The sequence below is a fragment of the Staurois parvus genome, unplaced genomic scaffold (genome assembly GCF_062004578.1).
Source record: "Staurois parvus isolate SC_StPar_1 unplaced genomic scaffold, SC_StPar_1.0 ptg000154l, whole genome shotgun sequence".
In the NCBI taxonomy this organism is placed as follows: domain Eukaryota; kingdom Metazoa; phylum Chordata; class Amphibia; order Anura; family Ranidae; genus Staurois; species Staurois parvus.
The window spans coordinates 15051230-15068493 of NW_028317950.1; the positions used below are offsets into that span (position 1 = coordinate 15051230).

General features: G+C 41.4%; 1 protein-coding gene across 2 annotated transcripts in view; it reads left to right on the forward strand.

Moving 5' to 3' along the window:
* Positions 1 to 16707, forward strand: part of DDX31 (DEAD-box helicase 31) — a 157511-nt gene extending 140804 nt beyond the window's left edge. For both annotated transcript variants that reach the window (XM_089675089.1, XM_089675090.1), the window contains exon 20: positions 14919 to 16707. In XM_089675089.1, coding sequence (XP_089531215.1) covers positions 14919 to 15048 — 130 coding nt within the window. In that variant the 3' untranslated portion in view covers positions 15049 to 16707. The remainder of the gene's footprint in view (positions 1 to 14918) is intronic.
* The last annotated feature ends 557 nt before the right edge of the window (positions 16708 to 17264 follow it).

The following is a 17264-nucleotide window of genomic DNA, read 5'->3' on the forward strand; positions in this document are numbered from 1 at the left end:
CACTTCTTCTTATCAGAGGATACTTTGCATTTTCTCAGTAGATGCAAAGCATTCTCTGAATGTCACTCATGCCGAACGGTTGTTTTCCTTTGTTCAGGATGCAGCAGGGCAGTCGCTTAGCACGAAACCCGGAAGCAAGTGGAGATCGCTGGAGTAGTGGTGCCTACTAAAGTGATTCCATCTTCTAGATGGATCTCACAGGTATGGTATATACAGTACATAGTAAATGTATATTGTTTCAAGCTGGATTAGTGTAACTATGTAAGAAGACCTTATCTAGAATTTTTGTCTTTAAATACACAAATACTTCAAGATATAAGATAGCTGAAAATACATCATGGAGTTCCTTCAAAGACGAGCTGTCACCAGTGGCACTGGAACAGTTTTTCCAGAGGTTCCAAATGTAACTGCACCCAAGCACTTAGGGACCCCATTAAATCCACCTAGCCATACTGGAATATACCCATTCTATTGCCATCATCTTAAGCAAGCTTGCGGCTGGGACTTAGGGGACAGATCAACAAGTGTAGTCACATGTAGGAGATCAATGTGTCCTGCCCATCAGACCTGACTGGTGGACTTACCAGGAGCATAGAGGAGCACAATCATGGCTAAGCAGGAAGTAGAATCTGCTTTTGTAAGTTGCTCCTACACTATACACTATATTGCCAAAAGTATTGGGACGCCTGTCTTTACATGCATATGAACTTTAACGGCATCCCAGTCTTAGTCCGTAGGGTTCAATATTGAGGTGGCCCACTCATTGCAGCTATAACAGCTTCAGCTCTTGTGGGAAGGTTGTCCACAAGGTTTAGGAGTGTGTCTATGGGAATGTTTGACCATTCTTCTAGAAGCCCATTTGTGAGGTCAGGCACTGATGTTGGGCGAGAAGGCCTGGCTCGCAGTCTCCATTCTAATTCATCCCAAAGGTGTTCTGTCGGGTTGAGGTCAGGATTCTGTGCAGGCCAGTCAAGTTCCTCCACCTCAAACTCGCTCATCCATGTCTTTATAGACCTTGCTTTGTGCACTGGTGCGCAGTCATGTTGGAACAGGAGGGGGCCATCCCCAAATTGCTTCCACAAAGTTGGGAGCAGTAAATTGTCCAATAAGTTTTGGTATGCTGATGCCTTAATAGTTCTCTTCATTGGAACTAAGGGGCCAAGCCCAACCACTGAAAAACAGCCCCACACCATAATCTCCCCTCCACCAAACTCTACACTTGGCACAATGCAGTCAGCCAAGTACTGTTCTCCTGGGAACTGCCAAATCCACACAATGTCCATCGGATTGCCAGACAGAGAAGCGTGATTCATCACTCCAGAGAACATGTCTCCACTGCTCTAGAGTCCAGTGGCGGCATGTTGCACTGGACGCGTTGCATTGCACTTGGTAATGTAAGGCTTGGATGCAGCTGCTTGGCCATGGAAACCCATTCCATAAAGCTCTCTATGTACAGTTGTGCTAATCTGAAGGCCACACAAAGTTTTAGTCTTTAGCTATTGACTTTAGCTGTTGTTCTTAGTTCCTTCCACTTTGTTATAATACTAACAGTTGACTGTGGAATATTTAGTAGCAAGGAAAATTCATGGATGGACTTATTGCACAGGTGGCAACCTATCACAGTACCATGCTTGAATTCACTGAGCTCCTGAGAGCGACCCATTATTTCACAAATGTCTGTAGAAGCAGTCTGCATGCCTAGGTGCTTGATTTTATACACCTGTGGCCCTGGAAGTGATTGGAACACCTGAATCCAATGATTTGGAGGGCTGTCCCAATACTTTTGGCAGTATAGTGTATATGGTTAGAAAGTAAACAAAGAAGCAGGTTTATTAAAACATTGACAGATTTTTTTTTAAATTATTATTTACTTTAAGTTGTTTTTTACCATGTGTATAACCGGTGACTAAAAGCCTGAGAAAGTGCAGAGCTATGTGTTCCCTGTTTCCAAGCATTACAATATCAGAGAGGGAAGATGAATGGAATCAAGGAAGATGAAGCTGCAGTTCTACTTAGAAACACTGTGAAAAGCCTGCTGAATGTGGCTATGGGGATTGCCTAAAACTCAGACTGTTGCTTCCATCACCCCCACTTGAAGTTGCCAATGAACCAATTCAGAACCCAGTTGTGAGGAGCAGTATTTGGATCTCTCACCATATCTGGGCAGCCTTTCTCCTTGTACTTTTCCCAGTTTCCTTTATCTCATCTGCTGCGTTTTCAAACAAGCAGATGGCGTGTGAGACTTCTTGTTCATTGCGTAGTTTGTTTTGTTGCTGTTCTCCAGATTTACATGTGTCTGGGAAGTCAGTACAGAAGTATGGCGATCGGGCTGCTGAGGATGCGAAACCGTCTACTGTCATTGTCTGGAGCTCCCGAAGCACGTTGACCATGAAGACTAAGCCATAATAGGGATCAGACCGGCTCCCCTAGCCCCCTGGAATAAGCCCATTTCATACTCTGTCACATCTGAAAAGGAACCAGGTTAAAACCCCAATTAAAAAAAAAGGAGCCGGGTGTCACTGGAAGAATATACGCAGGACATTGTGGTCGGTAATTACTGTGATCCCATTGCCTGGATGTGTCAGGTCTATGGGCACCGAGGCTGGACAAGGTCAGTTAGTCTCTCCCAGAGGGGAATGGGGACTTTGCCCGGCGTTTCTGAGCACAAAATAACATCTTGCTGGCACTGAGTCACTATTCAAGTGGCTGCCCTGCGCTTTCATGTCAATCATTTCCATTTAACCCCTTTTGTTACTGACTGCAGAGCAAGCAGGCATTGTGTCGGTGTCCCGTGTAGTGCAGAAAGCGTAACTTTGTAGGATAAGCCCCTAGTATGTGATTGCTAATGAGGACAGTGTACTGACTCCAGTTTGAAAGATAACATTATTGTCCCATTAAGTATCTAGGGACCCTAATTATTCTTACACCCTCTGGCAATATTACACATTGTTTTTTTTCCCAGAGAAACCCTTTTTGAGGCAAGAAAAGTAATCACATTGTTTTGCATGGACCTATTAATAAAAAAAAAACAAAAAAAAAAACTGTATAATAATAACTGTATATGCAAAAGAGAAACTAAAGCTGGCCATAGTTGGATAAAAAAATCAAGTCAATAGACCAACCATTAGATTTTCATATGGTTAGTGTGTTTACTGCGACAGTCCATTTCAAGATTGGAAATGGACGAACAAACACTTTGAAAAAAAACATTTTTTCAAACAGTTTTCTAATCATTCGTAGGTTAATCAGTAAAAAAAAAACAATTTAAGTGAAATATGCATGAGCAGTAGGAGTAGTAGTATAAATCAATGCATTGATTGGAAAAATGATGACTGGAAGTTCGCTGGAAAATTTCCAACACAGTGACTGGGCCATCAAATGTTAGATTGAAAGAACGTTGTAATTTTTGTTCGTTTTTCTACTCATCTATGGCCAACTTAACACACTTCAAAAAGTCCAGAATTACCAGGTAAGTTATTCAACCAAAGTAAATCAGAACCTTCCTTATAAGTATAAAAATAGAGATTATCCCAATAAGGTATTGGAAGTATAGTGCGATTCTTCAGAACAGAACTCATTACCTAGATATGATGTATAGCATAGAAAACACTATTTTGCTTAGTTATGAATTTATGTATATAAATGCACTATATTTCCAAAAGTATTGGGACACCAAATAATTGGATTTAGGTGTTCCAATCACCTCCATGGCCACAGGTGTATAAAATCAAGCACCTAGGCATGCAGACTGCTTCTACAAACATTTGTGAAAGAATGGGTCGCTCTCAGGAGCTCAGTGAATTCAAGCGTGGTACCGTGATAGGTTGTCACCTGTGCAATAAGTCCATCCGTGAAATTTCCTTGCTACTAAATATTCCACAGTCAACTGTTAGTGGTATTATAACAAAGTGGAAGCAACTGGGAACAACAGCAACTCAGCCACCAAGTGGTAGGCCACGTAAAATGACAGAGCATGGTGAAGTGCGCAGAAATCGCCAACTGTCTGCAGAATCAATAGCTAAAGACCTCCAAACTTCATGTGGCCTTCTGATTAGCATAACAACGGTGCATAGAGAACTTCATGGAAGGAGTTTCCATGGCCAAGCAGCTGCATCCAAGCCTTGCATCACCAAGTGCAATGCAAAGCGTTGGATGCCGTGGTGTAAAGCACGCTACCACTGGACTCGAGAGCAGTGGAGACGTATTCTCTGGAGTGACTAAGCACACTTCCCTGTCTGGCATTCCAATGGACGTGTCTGCGTTTGGTGGCTGCCAGGAGAACGGTACTTGCCTAACTGCCTTGTGCCAAGTGTAAAGTTTGGTGGAGGGGGGATTATGGTGTGGGGTTGTTTTCAGGGGTTGGGCTTGGCCCCTTAGTTCCAGTGAAGGGAAGAAGGGAATTCTTAAGGTGTCAGCATACCAAGACATTTTGGACAATTTCATGCTCCCACCTTTGTGGGAACAGTTTGGGGATGGCCCCTTCCTGATCCAACATGACTGCGCACCTCAATATTGAACCCTCCAGACTGTAACACTGGGATGTCATTAAAGTTTGTGTGTGTAAGGCAGGCAGCCCAATACTTTTGGCAATATTATGTGTGTATATATTTCTTAAAGCGGTTAGTATAAATGCCTCTGATCTCTTGTTATATTATCTTACTAATGTCCCCTAAGATGAATCGGGCAAAATACGGAAAGTTGGGTATCATGAGCCAGTCAGGTACTTTGCACAGTGCTGTCATCCTGATGTCAGGAGGAACCTCGTATAGTTGGGAATGTGGTTTCACAGTTTAATGAGCAGGCCAGTGATACACAAAGCTGCAGTAGCGGTGTCACATGGCTGACAGTACAGAGTGACAAAGGTAGGGTGAATTACAAGGCTTTCGAAACAGTTACAGTTTTTCGAAAGAAAAAATAGTTAACTATTTCTAAGTTCTTTATGTTATAATCTAGTTAATGGAACCCATTGCTGACCCCTCATTCCACAAAAAGCTAGTTACCTGGCTACCTTGCTAATCCAATACGTTTACTGCTTTGAAGCGCCAACCCAGACCAAGTATGTTAGCTCAGGAGTTCTGATTCCTCTTTGATTTTTACTTTCTGCAAGTTTCTGGGTCAGTGACTCAAAGTATTAATAATACAGGATCAGCATGATAGCCTGGGAAAAGGTATGCAAAGGCATCCTATACTATATGTTAAGCACAGGCTTCTTGTATGTACATGTATATAAGACACACATGCACTAAGGCCTCGTGCACACTGAATGTTTTTACAGCTGCTCCTAGGGGCATCTGGCATTTTTTTTACTGCCTCTAAACTCCCCTGATTGTGAACCTATGTGTCCAGGCACACATAAACTTTTCGAGGCGTTTATAGGCAAAAAAAAAAAAAAAACACCTAGGAGCAACTGTAAAAGTGTGTTAATGGTAGGCTCATTTAGCGCTTGAGCGTTAATTCATTTCAATGTCCAGAATAAATTATTTATTCTGTCCAAGTAAATGAATTACTGCCCAAACGCTTGACAGTGGCTAATCGTATTACACACTTTTACAAGCATCCAGTGTTTGTTTGCCAAAGCACTGCTACCAGGAGGAAAAGCTTCTAGGAAAGTTATAAAAAACATCATGTGTGCATGAGAAGTAATAAGAACAAATACAGTGGCAGCTAATAACATGTTCATCACTCATTCATCTGACAAGACCAGAGAGGGACTCATCTTTTGACTGAAGCATGTGTGTGTATGTGTATATGTATATATATATATATATATATATATATATATATATATATATATATTGTGGGAACTCGCTTCAAAATGGTAGAGCTTTTCTTGTTAAGGCACACAGCAACTCGCTTCTTTCAGGGCCTTGTTGCCCAATTTTATTTAAAAGAAAAAAGTTCCAGAAACACAAATGCTTCCCACACAGGGGTATCCAACATCAAACCAATTCAGGCCTCTGGCTCTTTCAGCTATACCGCTTTATATATGTCTCCTACAGACTTCTTCCACAAGGTTGTTTTTGCACACAGCAAACTTCTAGCACACAGCTAGTCTGGCTTCCACCTCTCCTTGGTGAAGCCCACCTGACTCCAAGGCAGAGACCTCCTGTCTGCCGGGGTGGAGCTCAGAATCATGACCTGGCCTCCACAAAAAGGCCTGCACACACCTGTGCAATCATCGCGCTGGCTGCTCTCAAAATATGGGCCCAGGATTGGAGATTTCATCCCTCCCAAATCTCTTAGAAATCTCCAGGCTACAGGTCCCAAAACAGGCTTTACAAAACAAAGAGGAAACTGATAAGCCAGTTTCCTCTGTATTATGAGAACTGCCTGGAGCCCCTCAACCTGTATGGTTGAGAATCCTGGGTCTCCATTGTGATTTCCACCGGGGCAGGATACCGCACTGCCACAATATATATATACATACACACGAGGGTTCTTCAAAACGTTTCCTCACTTTTATATATATATATATATATATATATTTATTTATTAGAGAACCCTCGTATATATATCTACGATAGTGGGGTGCACATAGTCTGCACAATCCATTACATATAGTGGTGGTGTACTTACCCTTTTACCTGGTGAATCAATGTCTCTGAAGACTGCATTAAGAAATAATTTGGAGTGTATGTATATATATATATATATATATATATATATATATATATATATATACAGTGCTCAGCATAAATGAGTACACCCCTTTTTGAGAAGTAAGATTTTAATCAACATCTCAATGAACACAAGTACAATTTCCAAAATTTTGACAAAACTGAGTTCTACTGTATAAAACATTTGTTTAGCTCATTACATGAAAGTAAGGTTAATAATATCACTTAGATTACAAAATCTTCAGTTTTGCTCAAATTAGTTGATGCAAAAATGAATACACCCTAAAACAAAAATGACTTAATCTAGTATTTTGTATGACCTCCATGATTTGTAAGGACAGCACCAAGTCTTCTAGGCATGGAATGAAGAAGTTGACGACATATTGCAACATCTATCTTTTTCCATTCTTCAAGAACGATCTCTTTTAGAGCCTGGATTTTGGATGGAGAATGATGCTCAACTTGTCTCTTCAGAATTCTCCATAGGTGTTCAATTGGGTTCAGATCAGGAGACATACTTGGCCACTGAACCACTATCACCCTGTTCTTCAGAAATGCAACAGTGGCTTTAGATGTGTGTTTTGGATCATTGCCATGTTGGAAAAATGCATGACGACCAAGGGCACGGAGTGATGGTAGCATCTTCTCTTTCAATATAGAGCAGTACATCTGTGAATTCATGATACCATCAATGTAATGCAGCTCCCCAACACCATCAGCACTCATGCAGCCCCACAGAAGGACACTGCCATCATCATGTTTCACTGTACACACCATGCATTTTTCTTTGTACTCCTCACATTTACGATGCCATACAGTTTTGCAGCCATCAGTTCCAAAAACATTTATCTTGGTCTCCTCACTCCAGAGTAGAGTCCCAGTAGTCTTCTTCTTTTTCAGCATAAGCCCTGGCAAATTCTAGGCAGGCTTTTTTGTGTATGGGCTTTAGGGGAAGCTTCCTTCCTGAACGACACCCATGTATGCCATTCCTCTGCTGTGTACACCATATTGTGTAACGGAAAACAATCACCCCAGTTTGGCTTTCAACTTCTTTAGCTAACTACAGTGAGCTTGCATGGCGATTTTCTTCTCATCAGAAGACTATTCTGTCGAGTTGTTAACGTCTGTGGACAGCCTGGACGTCTCTGTGAGATGGTTGCAGTTCCATCTTTGTATCACTTTTGCTATAGTATTGTGACTGATAAGTAAAGCTTTGCTAATCTTCTTGTAGCCTTCAACTTTCTTGTGTAAAAAAATTATTTTCTTCCTCAGGCCTTGTGACATTTCTCTTCCATGTGGTGCCTTTGCTGACAACATAAAATGGGAAGGGGTTTTCTTTGTTAAGGAACACCCTTTTATAATCAACTGTCTGCTGGATGCCTGTTTAATGAATAATTAGACTCACCTGTAGTTGAATTCATGTTAATTATGATTTTGTTCTCTAAAATTTAGCTTTGCGCCTAAGACTTTCATTGGGGTGTATTCATTTTTGCAACATGGCCTTGAATGAATTTGTTAGGAAAAATACTTTTGTGTGAGTGCAAATAACAAATCTTGAATGCAATCAATGGCCCACATTTGTGGGAGTATTTTGTAGTATAGTGTCTAATAGAAAATGTTGATTCTGATAGGAAAGTAGAAAGTAAAGGTTTCCTGACAAATCTTTTGGGGTGTACTCATTTATGCTGAGCAATATGTGTGCGTGTGTACACAGTGGATATAAAAGGTCTACACACACCTGTTCAAAGGTCAGGTTTCTGTGATGTAAAAAAATGAGACAAAGATAAATCATTTCAGAACTTTTTTCCACCTTTAATGTAGCCTATAAACTGTACAACTCAGTTGAACAAAAAAAGTGAAATATTTTAGGTGGAGGGAAGTAAAAAATAAAAAAAAATAAAATAATATGGTTGCATAAGTGTGCACACCCTTAAACTAATACTTTGTTGAATCACCGTTTGATGTAATTCCAGTACTCAGTCTTTTTGGGTTGGAGTCTATCAGCATGGCACATCTTGACTTGGCAATATTTGCCCTCTCTTCCTTGCAAAAACACTCCAAATCTGTCAGATTGCGAGGGCATCTCCTGTTTAGACATTAATGGCTGTGTGTTGAGTTATTTTGAGGGGACAGCAAATTTACACTGTTATACAAGCTGTACACTCACTACGTCACATTGTAGCAAAGTGTCATTTCTTCAGTGTTGTCACATGAAAAGACAGAATAAAATATTTGTAAAAATGTGAGGGTGGACTAACTTCTGTGAGATACTGTATATATATATTTTTTTTCTGCCCCATTATAAGATGTTCTTCTTAGAAGTCCTAAGTGGTTAGTTGACATGATCTTAGGCTATATTATCTCACGTAGCCTTAGGATGTTAACAAGCTTCCTGCCCCACTAGTCTGGCTCATCCAGCCTTCCCCTCCCATAAGTGTTTGTTGTGACAGGTAGGTGCATGCCTGCTAATTAGGTGATTAGAAGAATTCAGTAGAGACCTTTGACCTGACATCTGAGTCACCACCCAGCAAACTGCAGCATTTTTGTAATACAACTGTGAGGGACTCCCTCCCTACGTGGTCACCTCTTCAGGCCATACAACTGTGTGGTCTGCTGTCACTAATTAATAGGGGATTACAAGCTATTGATTGTCTGTTTTACCTGTGCTTGACAGCTGTGCTGTAGCCAGGGCATCTGTGACACCTGCATAAAAGTGGCCACCCGCCCAAGTCTATAACTGGCTTATGAAGCAAGGACACATAAACAGGCATCACATAGTGAAAAAAGAGGGAGAGAACAATGTTCTTGGACAACTTGCCAGCCAGCTTGCTAACAACCGAATTAACCTGTCTAACAGTATGCGTTTATAACAGGGGTTTAGTTAGCACACATTTGCAAATACATACGTAAGCCACAGAGCCACGACACGGCACCCTGATCATCTGTGGATTTTTTGGTACGTGGGTGCACTAGGACCCTGGTTGCCATTGTGCTACATGCTGGGGTCCAGTGCGCTCCTTTGCCTTTAAGAGGGGTGGCTCCCTCAGGTCCACCTGCCCTTGATCTATCCATTAAATGCATGTGCCTCTACTATGGGGACTCACAAATTTTAGAGTTAGGACCACAGATGATCAGGGTGCCGTGTCGTGGCTCTGTGGCTTACGTATGTATTTGCAAATGTGTGCTAACTAAACCCCTGTTATAAACGCATACTGTTAGACAGGTTAATTCGGTTGTTAGCAAGCTGGCTGGCAAGTTGTCCAAGAACATTGTTCTCTCCCTCTTTTTTCATCTGTGACACCTGACCTGTCAGATCACCTCTCCGCTTCCTGTCATAATGACCCTACTGAAAACTTTACAACAAACTTTTACCATTTCCTCTATATTTGCTTGTGTGCATGACTGTTCTGTGTCCTTTTTAGTTTTATTTTTAATATGTGATGACTAATTGTGGGGGGATAGAATGACTAATATGTCAGAAAGGTTTCTCAGTAAATTGTTTCCTTAAAGACTGTTTATATAAAAAATATTATATTTATTTAAAAAAAATTATATATTTATATATATATATATATATATATATATATATATATATATATATATATATACACACACACACACATACATACACACACACACATACACATATATATACACACAGTATGTGTGTGTGTGTGTGTGTATATATGTATATATATATATATATATATATATATATATACAGTTGCAAGAAAAAGTATGTGAACCCCTTGGGATTACCTGGAGTTTTGCAGGAATTGGGCATAAAATGTGCTCTGAACGTCATCTAAGTCACAACAATAGAAGAACACAGTCTGCTGAACATAATACTACAAAACATTAGATGTTGCCATGGTTTAATTGCACATAACATGTAAACATTCACAGTGCAGGGAGGAAAAAGTATGTGAGGCCCTAGCTTAATGACTTCTTCCAGAGCTAATTGGAGCCAGGAGTGAGCCAACCTTGACTCCAATCAGTGTGATGATATTGGATGTGTTGCTGACAGCTGTCCTGCCCTTAAAAAACACACACCTGTTTTGGGTTTATTGGTTTCAAGAAGCACTGTCTGATGTGAACCATGCCTCGCAGAAAAGAGCTCTCAGAAGACCTACGATCAAGAATTGTTGACTTGCATGAAGCTGGAAAGTATCTCCAAAAGCCTTGATGTTCATGTGTCCACGGTAAGACAGACTGTCTACAAATGGAGAAAGTTTAGCACTGTTGCTACTCTCCCTAGGCGTGGTCGTCCTGTAAAAATGACTGCAAGAGCACAGTGCAGAATGCTGCATGAGGTAAAGAAGAATCCCAGAGTGTCAGCTAAAGACCTACAGAAATCTCTGGCACATGGTAACATTTTTGTTGACACATCTACAATAAGGAAAACATTAAACAAGAATGGAGTACATGGGAGGACACCACGGAGGAAGCCATTGCTGTCCAAAAAGAATATTGCAGCACGTTTGAAGTCTGCAAAACAGCACCTGGATGTTCCACAGCACTACTGGCAAAATATACTGTGGACAGATGAAACCAAGATTGAGTTGTTTGGGAAGAACACACAACACTATGTGTGGAGAAAAAAAGGCACAGCGCACCAACATCAAAACCTCATCCCCACTGTAAAACATGGCGGAGGGAGCATCATGGTTTGGGGCTGCTTTGCTGCCTCAGGGCCTGGACGGATTGTTGTCATTGATGGGAAAATGAATTCCAGAGTTTATCAAGACATTTTGCAGGAAAACGTGCGACCATCTGTCCGCCAACTGAAGCTCCGCAGAGGATGGGTGATGCAACAGGACAATGATCCAAAGCATACAAGTAATTCAACAAAACAATGGCTGCAACAGCACAGAATACGCCTTCTGGAGTGGCCCAGTCAGAGTCCTGACCTCAACCCGATTTAAATGCTGTGGCATGACCTTAAGAGAACGATTCACACCAGACATCCCAAGAATATTGCTACACTGAAACAGTTTTGTGAAGAGGAGTGGTCCAAAATTACTCCAGATCGTTGTGCAGGTCTGATCTGCAACTACAGGAAACGTTTGGTTGAGGTTATTGCTGCCAAAAGAGGGTCAACCAGTTATTAAGTCCAAAGGTTCACATACTTTTTCCTCCCTGCACTGTGAATGTTTACATGTTATGTGCAATTAAACCATGGCAACATCTAATGTTTGTGTAGTATTATGTTCAGCAGACTGTGTTCTTCTATTGTTGTGACTTAGATGATGTTCAGAGCACATTTTATGCCCAATTCATGCAAAACTCCAGGTAATCCCAAGGGGTTCACATACTTTTTCTTGCAACTGTATATATATATATATAGTGTAAAAAAATTTATTTTATTTTTTTTCTTTTAACAGTAGACTGAAAAACCGTACTACAATTCCCTCTTACCTTTTTGGTTTGTTGCACTAACATGTAACAATTCCTGGGAAATTAGGAGTGGCATTCTCAGAACCACAATGAGCATGCTTTGTGCCAGTAAAGCACATACACATCAATACTCCTAAATATTCAAAGGCTAGGTTCCCTTTTAAGAAAAAATATACATGCACAAACTGCATATTTGCAGGAAAAAAATGTGCATTTATTATTTTTTGCATAGGAGACTGCAAGGCATTTCTAACTCAGATTACGGGATCATGCGTGCAATGCCAGACTCCTGCAGAGACATCCTCCAGCTTTCGGCCCATACCTCTGTATGGGCGTTTAGTTAGAGAGCTGAAGAAAGTTTTAATAGACTGCGAGTGCACTGATTATCGCACTTGTAGTCCATTGAGAATTACAAGTCCCATCTACCGCGGTGGAATATGGAACTTTTAGTTTATTCAATCACAGATCTCTCATTTTAAATGTGACAGAGGCTGCATGGGAGAGGAACCCCTGTACGGTGTCAAGAGGGGTGGGAAAGGGATGCTTAGGAATATGTTACATATTACACCCTAAATACGGGTGTAACATGTTCCTAAAGGTTAACTTTAAATTTATGCAGGTAACGGCAGTGACATTTAAAACTTGATAAATAAATTAATATACAGTGTTATCAACAAAGTTGATGTTTTTGTTATGATGGGGACTAAGATATAAATTTTTTCAAATAAATATTTTTTCAGTTTTCTAGCCAAGAAAATGGGAAACATTGCATATGAAATATATTGTATTCTTATTTTCAACCAGCTGGAGGAGCTATTGGTTGCTTTTCACACATTTGCGTGGCTGCCCTTATCTACATTGTTGTAAAAAGCATGTTGATTACATCACTCCATAGTAACTTAGGCTGAAATTTACACACACAATTGGGTAAGTCAGAATAATACGTCCTCTCCCTCTTAGTCTGTATGTTAACATGAATCACTCAAACGTTTCATGCACTTCTCTTTAAAAATCCCAAATCATATGCCACAGGTGTCACCTGTATAAAATGTTTATTTGCAAAGACAAGATTTTATACAAATAAAATGGATAATCTAATTAGCAAGTATATAATTTTCATTGAAATTGTTGTCAGACCTTTGTCTATAGACTAGCAATGAGATTAGAGGTGCCTGCATGTGTTCTTTTTTTAATATCTTTGTTTTTATGGACCTCTGCATTGCAGTGAACCATGGAATCACAGTACAAAAAAAGTGCACAGAGGGTACAAAAATGGCCAAACCTCCAAAGAGGAAGGGCCTTTAACCTTGAACCCCCTGGGGTGGGAGGCTCCTGACAGGGGCAAGGTATGCCATCGTCTTCCTAGGCCAAAGCCAGGTGGAGTTCACTCCTTAGGGACCAACCAAAGCTGGCCCACCAAGTACTTAGTGTGGGGCTCTTGTGAAGCAAGATCCCTCCAGTTGGGGGGGAGGCAAAATATCCAAAGGTCACAGAACCTCCCCCCAACATCAGGGCAGGCCCCCAATAACCTGCAAGCTTAATTTCTGTGCAAAACACACACACAAAAAAGCATGCAGTGCAAGTGCCAGTGAATAAATAGTGCAAAAATACAAAAGTGTCAAGTGCAATGACAAGGCCTTCCAGCCAGTATAAGTATTTCCCCTAGTCTAGCCTAAAGGCCGGCTCGTGAGACAGGAAACATAATTAATGACATGTCCAAGTACCAGTGAAACCAGAATGGTGTGGTACAACCCAAAGTGCTTCTTCTGGAACTCCTAGGACACCACCCCCAGGGAGCACATTACCAGCTCCTTGCATCTCCCATCCTCAGGCAAATGCGGAGAACCCTGCCTTCAACCAGGAATAGGCCTGGTAAACCAGGCCAGATTCAACCCTGGAAGAAGTGGAGCCTTCCCACCATTCCAGCCTTATTGCATCAGGAAAATACTAACCAAATCCCACCTCTCAAAAAGACACCTGCTTTCTTTCTTCCGAAAACTGAGAAGAACAGGTACTACACTTGATTTTAGCCAAAAGGAAATATAGCTGCTCCATACATACTGTACATAGATAATTATAAACAACACATGGAAAGGTCTTCTGCCAACAGAAACTAGGCAAGGCTGACATCGTGGCCCTTCGTTGAGATCCTGGGTACTCTAGGAATCCCGCACCTCACAAGATGACACTTTAGCTCAGTGTACTTATGGTTTGTCTGGATACTTAAAGTGGTAGTAAACTTGAACCAAAAAAAAACAAAAAATGTGGGCCCCCTTCAGGTTTATGTCATATTCTACTAGTAGGCACCGCCTACATTATGACAAACCTACCTTATAATTGAAGCCCTCCAGCCCTCACCACTGCAGAGATTTCCATCTTCACCTGGTCTTCCTTCTGGGATCATGGACTACGGCCGTTTGAATGGTCGGACTATGATGATATCACTCTCTGGCATGTGCATGGGAGCCACGGTCGCATTCTGCGGCATACTGTGTGACTGTAAATGCAAAGAATCACTGCATATGTCCAGGTCATGTTATTGCCGATGAGAACATCTCCTAAACGGTGGACGTTTAGGAGATGTTCATTGTACCAACAGATTGTCCCTGTAGGTACAAGCACATTCAAAAGGTTAACTACCACTTAACATTTCCAGGATCTCTCAGAAAGACCTGTGTGTTACTTATCTTTCACCTCTCTAACGCAGAAGTCAGGGAGTGTACAATTACTTCATTTTAAAATATTCTCCTTAACATTTTCTTTTTTTTGTGTGGTATCATTACTGTGGGTGGGGGTCTTACTAATAGCAGGACCTTGCATTTTGATGCAGTGTCCACTTTAATTGCTTGTATTTGGTACATAAGGCCAGGCCGGATAAATCTTATATATTTTTTTCTTTTACAGAGCTGAAGGGCACAAATTAGTCAGGAAGAAGAGGCATTTATCAGATCTGCTCAGGTCAGAATATTCCAGTGGGTTATCACCAAAAAGCAAGAAAAGCAAGAAGCCCGAAAATGAAGATAAGGAAACGTGACACAGGAAATCCTAGTTGACCAACAAAAGTTTCCACGTCCAGAAGAATGAAATGAACCAAAGTTCCAGTCCATCAGAGTTCAGCATTGTCATCTCTAATGACTTCTTGGCTGCAGAATACCATGGAAATGCAGATTTGGTAGCCCCGGTGTTTGGTTTTCATCTCTTATCTCCTTAGGTTTTTGTGGAACTTTACTAGTGTGAAAATTAGCTATTGACCAAAGTCCATTGATTATTAAAAAAAAAATATATATACTGGGAAAGTAGTTGGAGGATGCCTGAAAATTTCACTCCTAACACTCACATACAATAGTCATCCTTATCCTACCAGTAATTATCTTGAGGGATTAGAACCTAATGCTAGCCTTACACATGTGGTTTTATTCAATCCTATAAACTGAACAAGAGAATTCAACCGATTCCCCAGTCCACGCAAAAAAGCGTTAATGGAGGAGTCTTCTCTGCTGGCAATTGTATTCTGACAGCCATAATACTGCCTAAATACCTGATAGGATGCATTCACTGTTCAACCAAACATTTTCCACCAAGCATCTTTGATATTTAAATGGCTCTCTTTAACTCCAGCATTTGTTTTTTTGGCTTTGAATAGAGTGGAGAATGAGGCAGAGGTGACACTTCTAATCGGGTTTTTATTTCTATTTGTGACCCCATTGGGTCATTTTTTTTCCCTTTCTTTCCCATTTTCCTCCTTTGTTCCTGTCCCTGTAATCCACTTTAGGGGTGCTGTAGTCACTAGGATAGAAAGACCCACACAGCAAAAATGACTTTAACCCTTCCCCATTCTATGAATATGAATGTGCTGTTTTTTAATGAGTCCCTGTATCTTCACTTTACAGTAGAACTCTCCCCTTAAAGGATAAGTTCACCTTTTAGACAAAAATAATAAATGCACATTTTTTGCAGGCAAAAAAATGTGCATTATTTTTGTCTGCAGGAGCCCGGAAAGCATTGCACCAGTGATTAGTAGATGGCTGGTGCCACGCAGGTCTCCTGCAGACCTGTCAGAATATCTGCTTGTCATATGGGATGTACAAGCAAGGAGATATTCTGACAGGAAGCTTCAATGAACTACCACGGCACCAAAACTACAAGCCCACAGCCGCTAAGGCTGCCAGGACTTGCAGTTCATTCATTCGTTCGTGAATGAATGACGTGGCCGTGTGGGCGGAGACCCGCGCTGTTTTCAAATCTACGGGAAGAAGTTTCCCTGTACTATCTGTCGGGGCTGCAGGCGGAGGCTGTGGCTATGGGAACACGTTACATGTTCAACCCTAATAACGGGTAGAACATTTAACATGTTCCCAAAGGTGAACTTAGTTATGAATACTTTGCTTTGCCCAGCATCCCTTTTGCTGTTCTGATTCAGCAGCCTGCAATTGCCAGTGCAAGTTTCAGAAGTAGTTTTGCGAATTGTTCAATGGTCATTTCCTAACCACCGTATTTTATATTGTAGGATTTGTACAGTATCATTGTTTGTGAATGGAGGAAGAGTGATTCCAGGTATCACCTCCAGGTGCCATTACCAGCATAGTCTGATGATATGGCCTATTTACAGAATAGCAAGGAAGGGAATCTTCTGTCTAATTAAAGATTATATATTGTTTTGTTGAAAACTCATTTTATAAAAATCTGAACAGAAGATCTGTCCATTGGTTATTTCTCTGCACTGTTGATGTACTAGACCAGGGGTCTACAAACGTTTTAAACAAAGGGCCATTTTACTGTCCTTCAGGATTTAGGGGGGCCAGACTGTGGCCAGTGTGAGTAAAAAATGTCTTGGCATCAGTTAGAGTAAACAATGCCCCATCATTGGGTTTAACAGGAGGAATAGTGCCCCATGGTTGGTATCAATAGGAGGAATAGTGCCTCATCGACGATGTCAGTGGGAGCAGTAGTGCCCTATCATTGGTCTTAGTGGGAGGACTGGTGCCCCATTGATGGCGTCAGTGGGAGGATTGGTGCCCCATTGATGGCGTCAGTGGGAGGACTGGTGCCCCATTGATGGCGTCAGTGGGAGGAATGGTGCCCCATTGATGGCGTCAGTGGGAGGACTGTGCCCCATTGATGGCGTCAGTGGGAGGACTGGTGCCCCATTGATGGCGTCAGTGGGAGGAATGGTGCCCCATTGATGGCGTCAGTGGGAGGACTGGTGCCCCATTGATGGCGTCAGTGGGAGGACTGGTGCCCCATTGATGG